This window comes from Solanum tuberosum, unplaced genomic scaffold (genome assembly GCF_000226075.1).
Source record: "Solanum tuberosum cultivar DM 1-3 516 R44 unplaced genomic scaffold, SolTub_3.0 scf00002, whole genome shotgun sequence".
NCBI classification, from domain to species: Eukaryota; Viridiplantae; Streptophyta; class Magnoliopsida; order Solanales; family Solanaceae; genus Solanum; species Solanum tuberosum.
This window is the reverse complement of record NW_006238928.1, coordinates 1,016,341-1,034,236: the sequence shown is the minus strand read 5'-3', so window position 1 is coordinate 1,034,236 and position 17,896 is coordinate 1,016,341. Positions and strand designations below refer to the sequence as shown.

Genomic DNA, 17,896 nt, shown 5'->3' with positions numbered 1-17,896 from the left:
AATTTCATATTCCTATCATTAGGATTTGTTAGATGAACTAGGAGGAGCTGAAGTGTTCTCTAAGATTGATCTTAGAGTTGGTTATCACCAATTAAGGATGAAGGAAGTAGATACCTATAAGACAATGCAACTTTTAAAACTCATGAAGGACATTATGAATTTCTGATTATGCCATTTGGTCTTACAAATGCACCTTCTTCATTTCAGAGTCTTATGAATATTGTATTTAAATCACTCCTTAGGAGGTCAGTACTGGGTTTTTTTATGATATATTGGTATACAACAAGGATATGTCAGCTCATGTGGACCATTTACAAGCTGTATTTGATTTGATGAAGCAGCATCAGCTGTTTGCCAAGGGTTCTAAGTGTGCTTTTGGGGTACCTGAGGTAGAGTACCTAGGTCATTTTATCAGTGCTAAAGGGGTAGCTACTGATCCTAAGAAGATTTCTGCAGTACAGGCTTGGTCTATCCCTACAAATATCAAACAACTGGGAGGGTTTCTTGGTTTAACAGGATATTATAGGAGGTTCATTCTGAATTTTGGATCTATTGCTAAACCTCTCACTGAATTATTGAAGAAGGATAAGTTTGTATGGAATGAGGGTGCTACTACAAATTTTCATGTTCTCAAAGATACACTAGTGACTGCACTTGTCTTAGCATTACCCGACTATGATAAATCATTCATAATTGAGACTGATGTAAGTGGTTCAGGAATTGGTGTTGTCTTGATGCAGCAAGGGCATCCAATTGCCTATATCGAGAGCTATTAGCCATCATATTTGTAGTTACTAAGTGGTCTCATTACTTGTTAGGAAGACATTTCATTGTGAGAATTAATCAAAAGACACTAAAACACCTCCTGGAACAAAGTATTCATACTGATTTTCAGGTTGCTGGTATTTCTAAATTGATGGCCTTTGATTTTACTATTGAGTTCAAGAAAGGGACCGATAATAAGGCTACTGATGTCTTGTCAAGAAATCAAAGTGCTGAGTTGTTGGCTGTTTTACTCTTAACTCCTAATGATACACTTTTGGAAAGAATTAGCCTAACATAGACATCTGATGCTGAGTTGCAAGCTGTTATTCTTAAGTTACAAGCAAAGTCTTATAAATTCTATACCTGGATTGGTTCTCAACTAAGGTGGAAAGGCAGGCTAGTTGTAGGGTCTGATTTGCAGTTAAGACAAACCATTATTCAGTTGTGGCATTCAACACCACAAGGCGGTCATAGAGGTATGGATGCAACTATTAAGAGGTTACAATCCCTCTTCTACTGGAAGTCATTAGCAGCTGACATTAGGAATTTTATCCAAAAATGTGATATTTGTCAAAGGCATAAGTATGATACGGCAACTTACCCTGGACTACTTTAATCATTACCTGTTCCTGATGGTGTATGGGTTGATATCAGTCTAAATTTCATTGAAGGTCTTCCTAAGTCAAAAGAAAGGGATGTCATTTTAGTAGTGGTGGACAGATTTAGTAAGTTTGGTCACTTCATTGCTATTGCACATCCTTATACTGCTGAATCTGTAGCTCAGTGTTTTCTGGACAATGTTTCAGATTACATGGTATGCCAGCTTCTATAGTAAGTGACAGAGATCCTATTTTCTTGAGTTCTTTTTGGTAAGAGTTATTTACATTGCAGAGGGTCTTACTACACAAATCTACAGCATACCATCCCCAAATTGATGGTCAAATAGAGGTTCTTAACAGAACCTTGGAGACATATTTGAGATGTTTTTGTTCTGATAGTCCTCACACTTGGGCTACTCAACTACCTCTTGCTGAATGGTGGTACAACACTACATACCATTCTACCTTAAAATGTACACCTTATAAAGTTCTATATGGTAAAAAACCACCAATACACTTACCTTACTTGGTTGGTGAGTCTTCTAATGACATGGTTGATAAATCTCTGGTAGCTAGAGAGGTTGTGATAGCACTGCTCAAGCTCCATTTAACTAGAGCACAACAAAGCATGAGGGATAAAGCTAACAAACACAGGTCTGCAATTTATGGAGGCAGATTGGGTACTTGAAGTTGCAACCTTACAGGTAGATTTCAGTGGCTTCTAGGCTTTAGAAGAATTTTAAAAAGGGTTTGCTCTTTCTCTCATCTCACGAAAGAAGAAGACTAATAAATATAGAGAAAATAGTAATTTTGGTACTCAAATTATTGTCTGATTGCGATTTTTGTTATTATGTTATATGACTTAGCATATTTGACGGTCAGTTAATCAAAATGTGTTATTTTATAATTTTCGCTATGCTCTTTTAGATATGATTGAGTGTTTATTGGGCTTGTGAATTGTTATATTTAGACAAATCAGTTAAATGCATGTTCGAAATGTTGGTGGAGGTAGAGGATTTTTTTTTATTGAAATACCACATGAATTTAGTTTTTAAAGCTTTATTTGAATATGATAAGGATACTCAATGAAATATTGTTAGGTATATGATTGAAACAAAACAACATATCAAAATAGTAACACACTAACTAAGGAGAGATTAACACAAAAAAAAAAAGTTTAATAAGAAGGGAATGAGATATTAAAACATAAAAGAAAGATAAGAGATAACCGATAGTAATAATAGCTAATTCGTTTGGTTCGATATTTAACCAAACGAATTAACCATTGATCGGATGACTCAATTTATTTATTTTTACTTTGGCATCTATCTTTTCATAAAAGTCTATGAATATAGGTATACATGCTGCATATGGATATAATTTATGAAGGCAAAATTTAATTGAATTTATAGATATTATTTGCTTGTGCTCATTGCAGGGAATGAAATAGGTTTGCGATCGGAATTAGAAACTATTTGAGGATCGACTAGATGCTTGCTCGGAATTTACGTATCGATAGAGAGAAATGTATAAAAAAATAGTGCATATCATGTTTAAGTGTGTAATCATCTCATCTAAATAAGTTATTAAATAGAAAGTAATTTTATTATTTAATTATATTCTCAACGAGTTAATTACAACAACAGCAGAGCATTTCCAAAAATTTTAGAGGTTATAAACTTATAATGTTGAATGCCTCATCTAGTTATACTATTTATTAAACAAAATCGACTTGCACAAAAATAACATCATCATCATCTATGATTGACTAATTGGAGGTGGCTCAGACCACTTTTCAACATGCATTCTAGCTTTTCTAGCCTGCCAAAAAAATTGCACAACTATATTAATTCTTATTAGTAAGATATTTACGATTTCATAAAATGGGAAAACAAGTTCCGAATTTTTGCATTTGCTGGAAAAAAAAAATTAATTACTTAATTAATAGTATAGTACCTCTTTCTCCCAATCACAACGATACGTTATAAAAGCCAGTATTATCGTCTGCAAAGTTGTTCCTCCAAAAATCATTCCTGCCCACATGCCCTACAATTCCATTTTTCACTTATTAACCCCAAATAAAATTCAAATTGTCACAACTATAACCACAATTATTTTTCTTTATATATAAATGAGTTTACGTTTAATGCATTAACGGTTATTATATAGTATCCAATCACGAACTGTTCTACTCATGCAAGTCTAATTCCTACGGATACAAACAACCAACCAACTCAATACAATATTATGTAATCAATTGTCGATATATTCTCCTTGTTTGTATCGAATAATGATAGGAAAAAGAGCGATTAATTTTTGAGTAAATAATTTCTCGTGTTATCATGATATCAGATAAGGAAAATTAGTGGCCTGAAAGTAAAAAAAACATGAGTTTCTTGAGTGGGAGAAAGAGGAGGTATCTTTGCACTGCTAGCTCCCTTAGATCATTGGCTACTAGAAAGACTAGAACTCAGGAACATCAATATGGTTAGGGGATAAATCAGAAGCAAGAGTCCTATTGCATTAGTACCAAAATATTTGTGGAAAGCTTATGGAGAGTATTCATCACAAACAATTGTCAAAATTCTTGTAGCTTGAGACGTGTTAAAGATACTGTTCTTAAAAATATTTCACTCGATCGATATAAATGTATCCAGAGGCAAACTCTTCTAACATAAAAGTAGGAGCCAGAAACTAACGAAAATTCATAATAAGAAAACTCAGCATACTAGATTAATATAGAACTTAGAAGAATATAAAAAAGGATTTTCTCTTTCTCTTATCTCTCGAAAGAAGAAGACCAATAAATATAGGGAAAATAGTAATTTTGGTACTCAAAATATTGTCTGATTGCGATTTTGGTTATTATGTTATATGACTTAACATATTTGACGGTCAGTTAATCAAAATGTGTTATTTTATAATTTTCGCTATGCTCTTTTAGATATGATTGAGTGTTCATTGGGCTTGTGAATTGTGATATTCAGACAAATCAGTTAAATGCATGTTCGAAATATTGGTGGAGGTAGAGGATTTTTTTTAATTGAAATACCACATGAATTTAGTTTTTAAAGCTTTATTTTAACATGATAAGAATTTTCAATGAAATATTGTTAGATATATGATTGAAACAAAATAGCATAATAAAGTAGTAACACACTAACTAATTAGGAGAGATTAACATAAAAAAAAGGTTTAATAAGAAGGGAATGAGATATTAAAACATAAAAGAAAGATAAGAGATAACCGATAATAACAATAGCTAATTCGTTTGGTTTGATATTTAACCAAACGAATTAACCATTGATCGGATGACTCAGTTTATTTCTTTTTACTTTGGTATCTATCTTTTCATAAACTTCTATAAATACAGGTATACATGCTGCAAATGGATATAATTTATAAAGGCAAAATTTAATTGAATTTATAGATATTATTTGCTTGTGCTCATTGCAGGGAATGAAATAGGTTTGCGATAGGAATTAAAAACTATTCGAGGATCGACTAGATGCTCACCTGATCGGAATTTACTTATCGATATAGAGAGAAATGTATATAAAAAAAATTAGTGTATAATGCATATTGCAGACACGTAATTTTTGATCGGACTTAAGTTTAACACCATTTTTAGAGCTTAAATATTTTATAAATCTAACTTAAATATTTTGACTTTTATCTTATTTTATTAAGTTTATTTTAAAAGATTTGAAAACAACAAAAATAGAATCACTTTTTAAGGTAAGTTTTATTTTCACTTGTTCAAAATAAAATATGAAAACTTGCAGAAAATATATATTCTTGTAATTTAGATTTTACTTTATAAGCCAATGTTTCTTAATTATATTTTTAGATTGGCTATTTAACTTTTTAGTTCAAACTAATTAATTTATTTTTTTACATACATTTAATTTTAAAAAATAAAAAATAACCTAAACTACCCGTTACCCCCTAAACCTCTATCCACTTCACTCACCTTAACCCCCACTTCTCCCCTCACACCACCTGCACAACACACACGACACAACACAGACACACATCACCACCTACACTACCCAGTGCTCTACTACATACTACTATATTATACACACACAACACAAACACGACACAGAAAAAAGAATCAGCATAGAAAAGCAACACACACACACACAAAACCGACAGAAAAGAAAGAGAAAAAAAGTCGCTCTATTTTTATATTATTTTTTCTTCCATAATTCACCAACACGTTTGTATTTTTCTTCCTTCTTCATTACTATTTTCATATAAATACAACACATATACCATTACATACAATCTACAAAAGATTCGTAAGTGTTTTAATCGAGCTTCGATCAAGGTTTTGCGGTACTTATTTTCTTCATTTGAGGTTTTTTTTTTACCCTCCCTAGGAGCTCCCACCCTTTTGCTCCCTTGGTGACCCGAACTCGCAACCTTCGGGTTGGAAGTGAGGGGTGCTTACCATCCGAGCAACCCCCTCTAGTCTCATTTGAGGTATAACTTTGCCTTAAATCTTTAATTTATTTATGGAATTTGATGTAACTATATGATAAGTTTTCTTTTATTTTTTATTTTATTCATAATTTGATTGAAATGAAGAATGAATCAAGTGTTATATTTTTTGTTTAATGAATGAATGTAGCTTTAATCGATGATTATTTTCTCTTTATTTATTTTTATTTGTTAAGTTGTAACCTCTTAAAAATGAAAGGTCATGGCATTGTTCTTGTCTTCATTTAGATAATATTGATAAAGTAGGAATTGTTAGGCTAAAAATAGTAAAAAAGTTATTGTTGTTTTATTTTATCAATCAAAAATGAGATTTATTTTTAACAATTCGGTATAGTTTTGTTGTATGAGAACGTGTATGCTTAGTTTTGACATCAACTTTAAGAATAATAAAATAAATAAATGATATGGAAATGATCCAAAATTTTATTCTAGAATTTTAGTATTTTACTTTATTTCCTTTTTCTTTATAAGAAATAAATATTTTCTTTTAATGTTGAAACAAACATTTAGACACATTAAAAAATATTTGTTTCAATTAAAAATGTGGTTACAAATCTTTTTTTTGAAATATTAAAATAAACTCAAGGATGCGGTGACGCACCTTGTCCAATAATATAATTAACTTGCATTGATTTAAAGTAGAGACTTATAAAAAAAAAAGGGATAAGATTATTAAGTGTGATAAAAGAAGACAATTATGTCTCTAAATGTTAAGACCAAGAATGCGGTTACACATCTAGGTTGAGACCAAATAAAACTTCAACAGTAAAAATTGCGAGTAAAACTGTGGCCTATAAACATATATCCAAAAAATAATCATAATTTAAGTATAAGTCAATAAAAGCGACCATGTTAGAACCACGAAACTCGAGGGATGCCTAATACCTTCCCCTCGGTCAACAGAATTTCTTACCCGAATTTCTAGTTGCAGACCATATTAAAGAGTCATTTCCTTTTGATTAGGGATTAATCAAAAAGGTGACTTGGAACACCATAACTCAATTTCAAGTGGCGACTCTGAAAAGTAAAATAATCCCTAAATCAATACCGTCACTTGAAAAAACCCTTCCGCCGATTGGAAAAAAAGAATGTGACACATATCATATTTAAGTGTATAACCATCTCATCTAAATAAGTTATTAAATAGAGAATATTTTTATTATTTTATTATATTATCAACGAGTTAATTACAACAACAGAGCATTTCCAAAAAGTTTTAGAGGTTATAATGTGGCATGCCTCATCCAGTTATACTATTCATTAAACAAATTCCACTTGCACAAAAATAACATCATCATCTACGATTGACTAACTGGAGGTGGCTCGGACCACTTTTCAACATGCATTCTAGCTTTTCTTGCCTGCCAAAAAAAATTGCACAACTATATTAATTCTTATTATTAAGATATTTACGATTTCATAAAATGGGAAAACAAGTTTCAGAATTTTGTATTTGCATGAAAAAAAGATATTAATTACTACAATAATAGTTTGGTACCTCTTTCTCCCAATCAGAACGATACGTTATAAAAGCCAGTACTATCGTCTGCAAAGCTGTTCCTCCAAAAATCATTCCTGCCCACATGCCCTACAATTCCATTTTTCACTTATAACCACAAATAGAACTCTAATTCAAATTGTCACAACTATAACCACAATTATTTATTTTTCACATAATCACAATTATTTTTCTTAAACATTTTTCTAAATATAAAAATGAATTTACGTTTAATGCATTGACGATTATTATATAGTGTCCAATCACGAACTATTCTATTCATGCAACCCTAATTCCTATGGATGCAAACAGCCGACTAAACTATAGCTAGTAGTCTTAATTCTAATGCAATATTATATATTCTCCCTTGTTGTATCGAATAATGATAGGAAAAAGAGCGATTAATTTTTGAGTAAATAATTTCTCGTGTTATCATGATATCAGAGTAATCAACAGACTCATCGTCCAAGTCCTCGACCACAATGACCAACGGCTTAAAAGGTAGTATATATAGAATCAAATCATGTATAAGATAATTACAAATACACTTCTATAATAAACATTAATTTATAACTATATGATAAAAATAGTATGAAATTCGTAAGAAAGAAAGAGACCAGCATACCTCAAGACCAGTGTGGAGAACCATACCCATAAGAATTCCAAGAGGGACTCCAACAAGGTAATAACAACCTAAATTAATATAAGCCACTTTTGATTGCCACCCTGAACCAACAGCAACCCCTGTAACAAACAAAGCATCTTTCTATTATTTTTTTTCACCAGATCCTCAACGTATATAAGTTAAACTCTTATATATTATAGTGGAAACATAATTAAAATTAACGTAATAATTACCGGATAAAACAGGTTGAACACTGTTTAGAAGAATGGTAAATGCAAGAAGGTAAGAAATCTTCTTAAAAGCTTTTAGGACATCAAAGCTTGATGAGAAGATTAGAGCAAATTTATCTTGATATATCATTATTAGTACACAAAATATTAGCCCTATAATGGTTGATTGTATCACTGATACCGCTGTTGCGAATTTAGCTGCCTTTCCTCTTCCAGCACCTAGCTCATTCGCTACTCGCACTCTGAAAAAATAATTTAGTGACTTTAGTATAATAAAATTAAATTTGAGTAATCATACGTGAAATAAACCTTGTAATTATTGAACAAATAAAAATGAAAGAAGTAAAACAGAATCGAGATGAGGTTCAATCTGTTTTTTACAACAAGTTGTTTTAGAAATTATTCCTCTGACATGGTTAAAAAAATAAGTTGGTTTCCCTATTTTTAAAAGGTGATTAACAATGGATTAATAGAAATCATGTATACAGTGGCAGACGGTAGAATAAAGTAACTAATGTGATCTACTTGATAATTTGTGCCATAACATATACAGATTAATCACAGGTGCAAAAGTATGAAATCGAGCCGTGATCTAATTAGTAATATATATATTAATCTAATCAGTCCAATAATATTATATTTTTAGTAGATATCTTTTCATTTCAACAAATCTTAATTAAAATATCAATCAAATAGATTAAGTGACTTTGTAAGTAAAGTTTTCATATTTGAGTGATTTTTAAATTAAAAAACAAAGGAGTGACTTTTTGAGAGAGAAAAAAGTCAATATATAGTTAAGTGACGTTATGAGAGAACAATCCATATATATAGTTGACTTTCTAAGAGCAAATTTATAGTTAAGTAATCATATGAAATATTATCTTTGATTATAAATGTTCATATTATATTACGTTTGTGATTACTATTAGTAAGTTTGTAACAATATATTTCTACTATCTCAACTTCAGTACGTAGTAGAAATAATATTATGCTGTGAAATGAACGGATAGGTATAAAGTTGAATTTTAATTTATCCTATGGAATTTAATAAAGACACGAAAGAAACCTACAAAATATTACACCTAATATTAAATTTGGCTGTTTGTGTCTTTCATGTTTTTCAATTGATAGATATGAAACATTAAAATAGAAGGACATGAGTCACTGAGTTTATCAGTTCAAATTAATTTTAATTAATTTGAATATATTAGTATTACATTAAGGTTCAAAAGTAAAACAAATGACTGAGACTGACAATTGATTGTCTAATTCACTAATTGTCAGTTTGTCACTATCCCTTTGTATATTTTATGACCACAAATCAAATGGTACAAAGAGACAACAACATCATTTTCTTAATTTATCGTTTTTCTGTCAATTGTTATGCATCACAAGTTCCCAACACGTAACAACTTCTTCACTAGAGACCAGAACTACAAGTTGTGATGGAAGGTTTCTAAATTTCAATAAAAAAGTTGTCCTACTATTTATATGATTTACTTTTGTTAGGATATATACTATTAATTATGTGTTTAGACATAATATATATTCTAACAATTTTTAAGATTAAACATCTAATTGGAAGATTGTTAGGGTATAGACTATTAACCATGCATTTAGATATAGTACATTATAACAATTGTGATGGTTAAATGTCTAAATGAGAGATTGTTATAGAATAATTATTTATTTAGTTTTAATGGATCATATATTCGTTTATGGCGTCTGTTTACTTGTATAGTAGATGATTTAGTGTATAAAGTTTTAGCATATACACCGAGGATTAAATCATCGTTCTTATAAGTATAAAATTTATTTATTCACAATCTAATATAGAAATTGAACATGTCATCGGTGCGATTGTAGCACAAGATTATGTATAATTTATCTTGATTATGGGAACGGTATAGTTTCAACTTCTTGTGCTAGTGCATTTTGTATGTATTGAACGGGACCGAGTAAAGATAGTTGTTTTAGACTGACTGACTGATAAAAACATATTCTCTAAACTGTTATATGTACTTATATTTTCAATCCTGATATAATTATTATGATCTGTATATATTAATTATCGTTTTGATTTATTAAAAGATGAGATTCTGAGATGAGTCAATATGACTGGTAGATTGGATGATAATAATATATATTGGTGAAATAATAAGTTAGTTAATGAAATCCATGTCTCGATATAGATATTGATAATATGCCTTTTTGAGAAGCTTATAAGATTTCATCGTGTCAAACCTTGCAAGCGGATTTGTGAATCTAACACATGAAATAAGTTAAGCATTGCTCTAAAGGAAATTAATCATTCAATTAAATTCGTCAGTAATTTAATTTATTGATTAATATATGTAATCTTAACATAGGGACTTTCACAAGTGTTTAATGAGGAATTTCCAAATATAAATAGAGGAGTGCAATAACGAATTTCTAGTGGAATGATTTGTAATTTATTAAGGTAAGATAATTCAAATTAATTATTTGGAATTATTTCTATAATAGGTACCCACAATAATTGATTCCATGGTCCTTACCGTGCTCATATTCAACTAGAACTCAGAATCCTATTTTCTAAGGGAAAGGGAGGAAAGTAGCGTGTGTTTTTGTTTCAAGAAAACTAGCGTGTCTTTGGTCTCCTTTTTGGATTGGGAAGAAATCTCTATAAGTAGGGTTTCTTCTAACCTAGAAAATGAATCAGTTTTCTATTCGATATTTGCCCACCCAAGTATTGAGAGAGTTCGGATGTGAACTTGGATCACTGTAGAAGACCATGAAATTATCGTCTAACTTTTGGATTCGCTTGAAGATATCTTCTCACACTTCAAGAAGTAATTCTTGTATTAAATTTCAACAAGTTTATGTGTTCTAGCATGATTATATGTGTTTTAGCATAAACATATTGATTATCTATTATTCATGTAAGCACTATGGTTCTGATATGTTTTCGCTATGCATATAGTTTTCCAACAACTTGCTTTTTCGTAGGTTCAAAAGAATGGCATTTTTCTATATTTAGTAACAATTTAACTTTAAAATACTTATTTTATTCTTCATGAAATGATTTATAGTACACAAACAATTATAACTCATTTTAAGCAACAAGTTTCAAGAATTTTTCTTTCTTTATTAAACTCTATACCAACTCAAACTATATCATATAAAATGGGACACATGGAGTAGCACTTTTGAGGCCCGAAAGGACTTCCTACGTACTTTGCTTCTTTCTTTTTTAAAAATAATAAATTACTATAGTGTTCGAATTAATTTACATATATTTTAATTAATTTTATAAAATACATATATTACGTTTTACCATCTCATATATCAAATCTTTATTCAAACATATAGAAGAAAATTACTTTTCTTTTCAATAAAAAAGTCATTCAACTTTTATGATTATCATTTCAAAAATTACTTTTAGAATTTGGCCGGTTAAAAGAGACTTTCGTTCGTTAACTTCATTATTTCTTTTCTTCTTTAAAAGAAATCACATGTGTAAACGTAATTCCATTAAAAATGGACATTTATTTTTAGAAATGACAATGAGGCGGAACGGATAAGTTTAAGGCTATGCAGGGCGGGAGAGATTTAAGATTATGCGGGGCGGGAGGGATGTAGGGCAGGTTGAAGTGGATTTTTTTAAAAACTAATGCGAAACGGGGCAGGTTGTGCGTATATGTGATTTTATATGGGTTCAAACTTAACTTTAACTTTTTACATGTTATAGAGTGATAGAACATTATTTATTAAGATAATTTGTTTAAAGATACTAAAATATTCAAGATAGTAAATGAAAATGGTTCAATAAAAAATAATACAATTTGTTACATGTTTCCCAATTGACTTCTAAAAAATAAACTTTTATGTCATTCTCTATTAAATTAATAAAACTTGATGAAAAAATGAATTTTTTTTTAAAATTTTATTTTTGGTATCAAACTTAACTAGAAATAAAATATATTAAAAAAATTATGCAGAGCGAATTTATTTGGAGCGGGTCTATGCAGGGCAGGATAGGACGGATTGAAAATGAAAAAAATTATTATGCGAGGCAGGACAAGGACGGCTTAAAACATTTTGGAGTTAAGCTAAACAACCCCCCACCCCCACCCCACACCGCCATCCCCACTTATTTTGATGAAATGATATATTATGAGTAACACATGTGTTTGGGTATTTGCTTTTAAGGCTTCGACTAATTCAAATTTGAAGCGTGTAAGACTCTTTCATAGATAGTTATTTTATATTAAGATATTTTTTTTTAGTTCTCATACTTTAAATATGAGATCTCTAAAATTGAATTTTTTTTTATACATATTAGATTTCCTTTTTATACTCATTTTTCAAGTTAATATCTTATTACCAATCTACCCAGAGATAAATAAGAGAATACATATAAACGAAAACGAAAAATATTAATTACCCGGTGGCAGCGAAGAAAGCAAGTGGTATCATCATCTCCCAACCATTAATATTCATGCTGCAATAAAGGAAACACACAAAAACAAAGAATAGCATGTTAAATTCGAATTAGATTGTTAAGTTTAGCTACTTTTGTAGGCTCAATAAATTATTCTCTCTTAACATCGTTTGACTCAATACAAAAAAGATTATACTCTAAAATAAATTTTAAATTAAATTATTTTTAAAAATGTCGCATAAATATCAAAAGAGAAGAAGAATGACATACCAGATGGACAACGCATCAAGGGCCAACGTCGCATTCTCCAAATATCCTGTCATCAACATCAATATCCTATAGTACCAGTTCTCCAAGCTACAAAAAATTTTAAATTAAATAAATAAATAATTACTATTATTATTATTATTATATTAAATAGATAGAATTTGGCACCTCTTCATTTTATTTTTTCTTTAATTTCCATGTCATAATTTGAAAGCCCGTTAGTTATGAATTACTACTTGGCAATGATTTCTGACACACTTTGTAACTAAATCTCTTTTCTTTTTTTTTTCATTTTTTGAGGGATTACTAAAATTTTATGTTTACCAAAGCATAACACCAGCAGCAGCGGAAAGTTGAAAAAATTCCCAAAGTCCCGAAAATGCTTGTGTTGAGAAGCCACTCCACGTTTCTGGACACCCACCGCATGCGGCGTATATAAACATTCCAATAACCAGCAGCCACCACGATATGTCTAGTGCTACAGCGGCTCCCACTATCCCCAAATTCAGTTTGTACACAAACAGCCAACTGATCACCGTGTGAATAGCCAGCACCGCCAGTGAAATCCAGGCGATAACCACCGTCTTCAGCTGGCTCTGAAGGAACCTCTGTATCGGAAACTGAAAAGCAAAGCTGAAGTGCAGCGGAATAAACCACAACGCCACTATCCCTGATAGTTCTGCGACGTCGTCTGGTTGACCTAGTGCTTTTAAAATTGGGGTAGCGAATGTGTACATCGGAAGGAGAAGGAAACAACAGAGGGTTAAAACGATCCATGATCTCTGCATGTATATTCCTAACATATGATGCTTTTTTGCTCCATAAGCTTGTCCACATAAGGTTTCTAATGCACTCGCCATCCCTAACTACATTTCCATGTCAAAAAGCAAGTCAGTAATTTTGATGATGAAGATCCAATCGAATCAATTTGAAAGAAATTGAAGGATGGAATTGCAACTGTATAACTTGAGGAAGGAATTCAATACAAAAATGTCAAACATGAAATTTGAACTTGTAACTTGAATACAACTTTTGAATCGGGTGCTACGGTAATTAAAATTTAACAATTTGATGAAGAAGATTCAATAAATTGTCCCTGTTTTTCAAATGTGCAGATAAGGAAAAATAATAATAATAATGTAAGATTTGAAAGAAGTTGAGGGGATACATACAAGGAGACCAAAGTTGAGGCCAACAATGACGGTATTAGAAATGGAGATAGCAGCAAGTTCAACTTCACCAAGGTGACCAGCAAAACTTTGAGTGATAATATTCATGGTGTAAGTAGCTATACGGCTGAAAATGGCTGGACCAACGATGTGCCATAGTTTTTTGGTTTCGATCCATACTCTTGTTTGCAGATCCTTATCATCTTCATCCTCCGTTCGTTCAATTTTATTCTCCGGCAACCGGTTCGCGGAGGTCTCCTCCGCCAACAACAATGATTGCCGGTTTTCGTCGATAACGCTGCCCATTCGTAACACTAGAACTAAAATTAGCCACGATATAAGAATAGGGTACTAAAAAGAGAGTTGTATGGGGGAATTTTATAGAAAATGGTAAAGTAACGATGACGATGCAAGTTTTTATGCTCAACCTAATTGGACTAATATATCTGTTTTAAATTATTCATTCAATCCAATCCAATCCGTATATATACTTGGTAAGTAACCAAAACTATTTTAAAAGATGTACTCCCTCCGTATAAAAAAAAATGGTCTACTTTAATTTGGAACGGAGTTTAAGTAAAGAAAAATGACTTTTTAATTTTATGATTCTAAATTAAAGTTACGACAAATGTACCAAAATGTTTTTAATCTTATGGCCTTAAACATAGTGAAAAGTTGAAATTAAAATATTGTTAAAAAAAAGAGATAATTCTTTTTGAAAACAGACTAAAAAGGAAATTATGTCATTTTATTTTTAAAAGAATGGAATAATATGATCTAGTTAAGTATTATGAGAAAGGGGAATCTATGGCCACCTACGTGCCTACGTCAGCTGTCAATTTGAATCGTCACGTGTTTTTTGTTAGGATTTTACTTCAATTGCAATTTCATCAGCAAATTTTGTTTCAATAAAATTAATCAAAGTTATACTGATCTTAGAGTGTGTATTTGGTAGAAATATTTATGTATGATCGATCTTATGGTGATTTTGTTTACTTATTTTTTTATTTAATAAGCAATTAAAAATATTATCTTAAAAATAGTTATATATGATTTACGCAAACAACAACGGGTGTGGCGGTTTGGGTAGGGGTAGCGGTGGAGAGGAGGGGTGGTGGGTAGTGGATGGGTGTTTTGGAGGGTTAAAGCTTAGAAGAAAACAATTAATTCTGAATGTTACTTATAAAATTTATTTTCTCTATGTTATTTAGAAAAGATATTAAATTGGTCAATCGTAATGGACAAATATTTTGAACTAGAAGAGATTTCGAATCTGAAGTGGATACGTTTCATTATCACAAAACAAGAGGACAAATTTATGATGAGCATATGCACGATAGAAGAGGGAACTGAAGAAGAAACGCTACACAAAGAGCAAGAAGTCATTTTCCTAAATTGAAATCTGTATTTTCCATACCATATAAATCAGTTACTCAACTTTATAAATGAAAATCTAATTTAGGACCGAAAATATAAATACTTTCCTCCATATCAAACACACCCCCTTAGACTGATCTATTTATGTGATTAAAGCCTCTGAAGTGAACAAGAGCAGTTGATATTTGAAAACTGCTACTCTATTATTTTACTTTTTGTAGGATTTCAAACTTTCAGTAAACACTAAGGGGTGGTTTGGTTAGGAACAAGTTATCTCAAGGATTAGTTATTTTGTGGTTAGCTATTCTATTATAACTTATTTCATCACTATAGTATAAATAGTGAGATAAGACGATAAGTTATCCCAAACATGACAACCAAACAAGATACAAAAAATTGTCCCATTACTATTTCTTATTCCATCACTATTCATTTTTATCACTCACACCAAACGACCCATAACATCTTTGCTAGCTATTTAAATCCGGTTTGGATAGATTTTGGCTTATAAGTTATTATTTTTAAATAACATAAATTAGAACTTTTAATTTATTTTTGTCTTTTGAACTTAAAAACAAATAATCCAAAAATATTTTTTTTAATTAAAATTTTTGAAATATAGCAAAGATAATAAACATAATAAGACTTTATAGTTATAGTTTTGGTAATTGTGCTCCATAGCTATAGTTATGTTTGTTATGGAGACTGCCATTTATATATTTCACTTGCCCGTTTATATATTTCGCCTGCAAATATACAAACAAATTAAGTATATACAAATGGAGGTTGTGGTTTGTAATTTCGCTTGCTCGTTTGTATATTTTACTTGTAAATATACAAACATCATAAGTATATACAAATTTTGTATTTATACAGAATTCTGTTTGTATATTACACTTGCTAATATACAAACACGATAATTTATTATGATTTTTTCATGAATCATATACAAATAGCTACGATAAGAATATATAAATTCTAAATTGATACAATCAGTAATTGAATTATACAAGTTTTAAATTTATATAATTAGAAGATCGAATAGCAAAATTTCACAAAACTATGTCCACAAATTAAAAATAATCAATATTATGACTGTATTTAATAATATGCTCTAGATGTTTGTGCATAATTTTCTAAATTCTGAATTCAACGGGGCCAACCAAAGGGACAGTACAATGTGGCTTTTTATAGAAAAGAAGAAGACATACAGACGCAGTAATCAGTATACTGTTTCATGTCAATTTTGACAAGTATTTGACTAGGCTGCTACCATGTCTTTATTCATTTTTTTTTTGTCTCTTACGATATTTCGAATGTACTATATTTATTAGTGTTGACATGTAATTGTCATTATTATGACAAAATATCGTTAAAAATAAAATAAAAATGATAAAATATAAAAAAAGTAATAATTAATACTAAGAATGTAAACGAATTAAAAAGCAAAAGCATAGTATGTAGTGTATATTTATATATACAATAGAACGGACAATTATGTAGCAAATTCGAAAATGGCTACTTCTAAGCAATTTGATGCCAACTTGTTTTGATATATAATCCAGACTTGATAACGAGATATACAACAAAGGCGACCTAAATACGAATGTAATTAGGTGTTTATGGATTGATTTAGATCGATTGTTACTTCTAAAATGTTTATATCAATTAATCATAATAGGTTATTTGATGTGCATGCTTACTTATATATTAGGAAAAAGGGTCAGAAATACTCCTCAACTTTGATTTATTAGTTGACTATATTTTTACCGTTAAAATAAAGTTATTTTTACCCTCGCTGTCTACCAACTTAACATATATACCCCTGATTTGGACGGAATCTCCCAAATTGACTTCAATTGCCCAATTGCAATCAAAATTATCCGTTTAAAATGAATTTTCAATAACCCGACCCATAACCCATTTAATTAAAATCCAATTCATCAAATCAAATAGACCGTATCCCGGCTACTGTTTTTCGCCCGTAACAAAGGAGCTCTCTAGGATTTCAATTCACGTTCGTTGCAGCAGTAATGGATGGATGCAACGGTCAGAAAGCCAAGATGGCTCGTGAGAAGAACATCGAGAAGATGAAAGGCGCAAAAGGATGCCATCTTGACGCGAACAAGAAGGCCATGAATATGCAGTGCAAGGTGTGTATGCAGACATTTATGTGCACAACGTCAGAGGTGAAGTGCAAGGAACATGGAGATCTATTTCCTTTAAGGTCTGTTTGGAAAGCCACCAAGTAATTGGAAGTAGTGTAATTACTAGGGTAGTAATTACCAACCTAGTAATTACACTGACCTGTTTGGTTGCCACAGTGTAATTAAACATATCTTGTTTGGATGTCATAGTGTAATTACACATGTTCTGTTTGGATACATAATTGCAATCATAAAATTATAATAAATTTTAAAAATAAAAATTAATTATT

General features: G+C 30.6%; 1 protein-coding gene across 2 annotated transcripts; it reads right to left on the bottom strand.

The window, feature by feature from the left end:
• Positions 1 to 3,122: 3,122 nt before the first annotated feature.
• On the bottom strand, positions 3,123 to 14,562 carry LOC102594262 (protein DETOXIFICATION 27-like). 2 transcript variants are annotated; one of them, XM_015313453.1, is made up of 8 exons: positions 14,086 to 14,562; positions 13,238 to 13,779; positions 12,917 to 13,003; positions 12,650 to 12,706; positions 8,227 to 8,465; positions 7,994 to 8,112; positions 3,321 to 3,410; positions 3,123 to 3,185 (listed from the first exon to the last, which is right to left on the bottom strand). In XM_015313453.1, exons 1-8 carry the CDS (start codon positions 14,386 to 14,388, stop codon positions 3,123 to 3,125), a joined length of 1,500 nt encoding a protein of 499 aa, XP_015168939.1. In that variant the 5' UTR covers positions 14,389 to 14,562. The 2 variants fall into 2 exon arrangements, with proteins under 2 accessions (XP_015168939.1, XP_006338107.1); XM_006338045.2 differs by lacking the exons at positions 3,123 to 3,185; positions 3,321 to 3,410 and adding exons at positions 7,074 to 7,231; positions 7,369 to 7,458 and having other exon boundaries at positions 14,086 to 14,557.
• Positions 14,563 to 17,896: the final 3,334 nt, after the last annotated feature.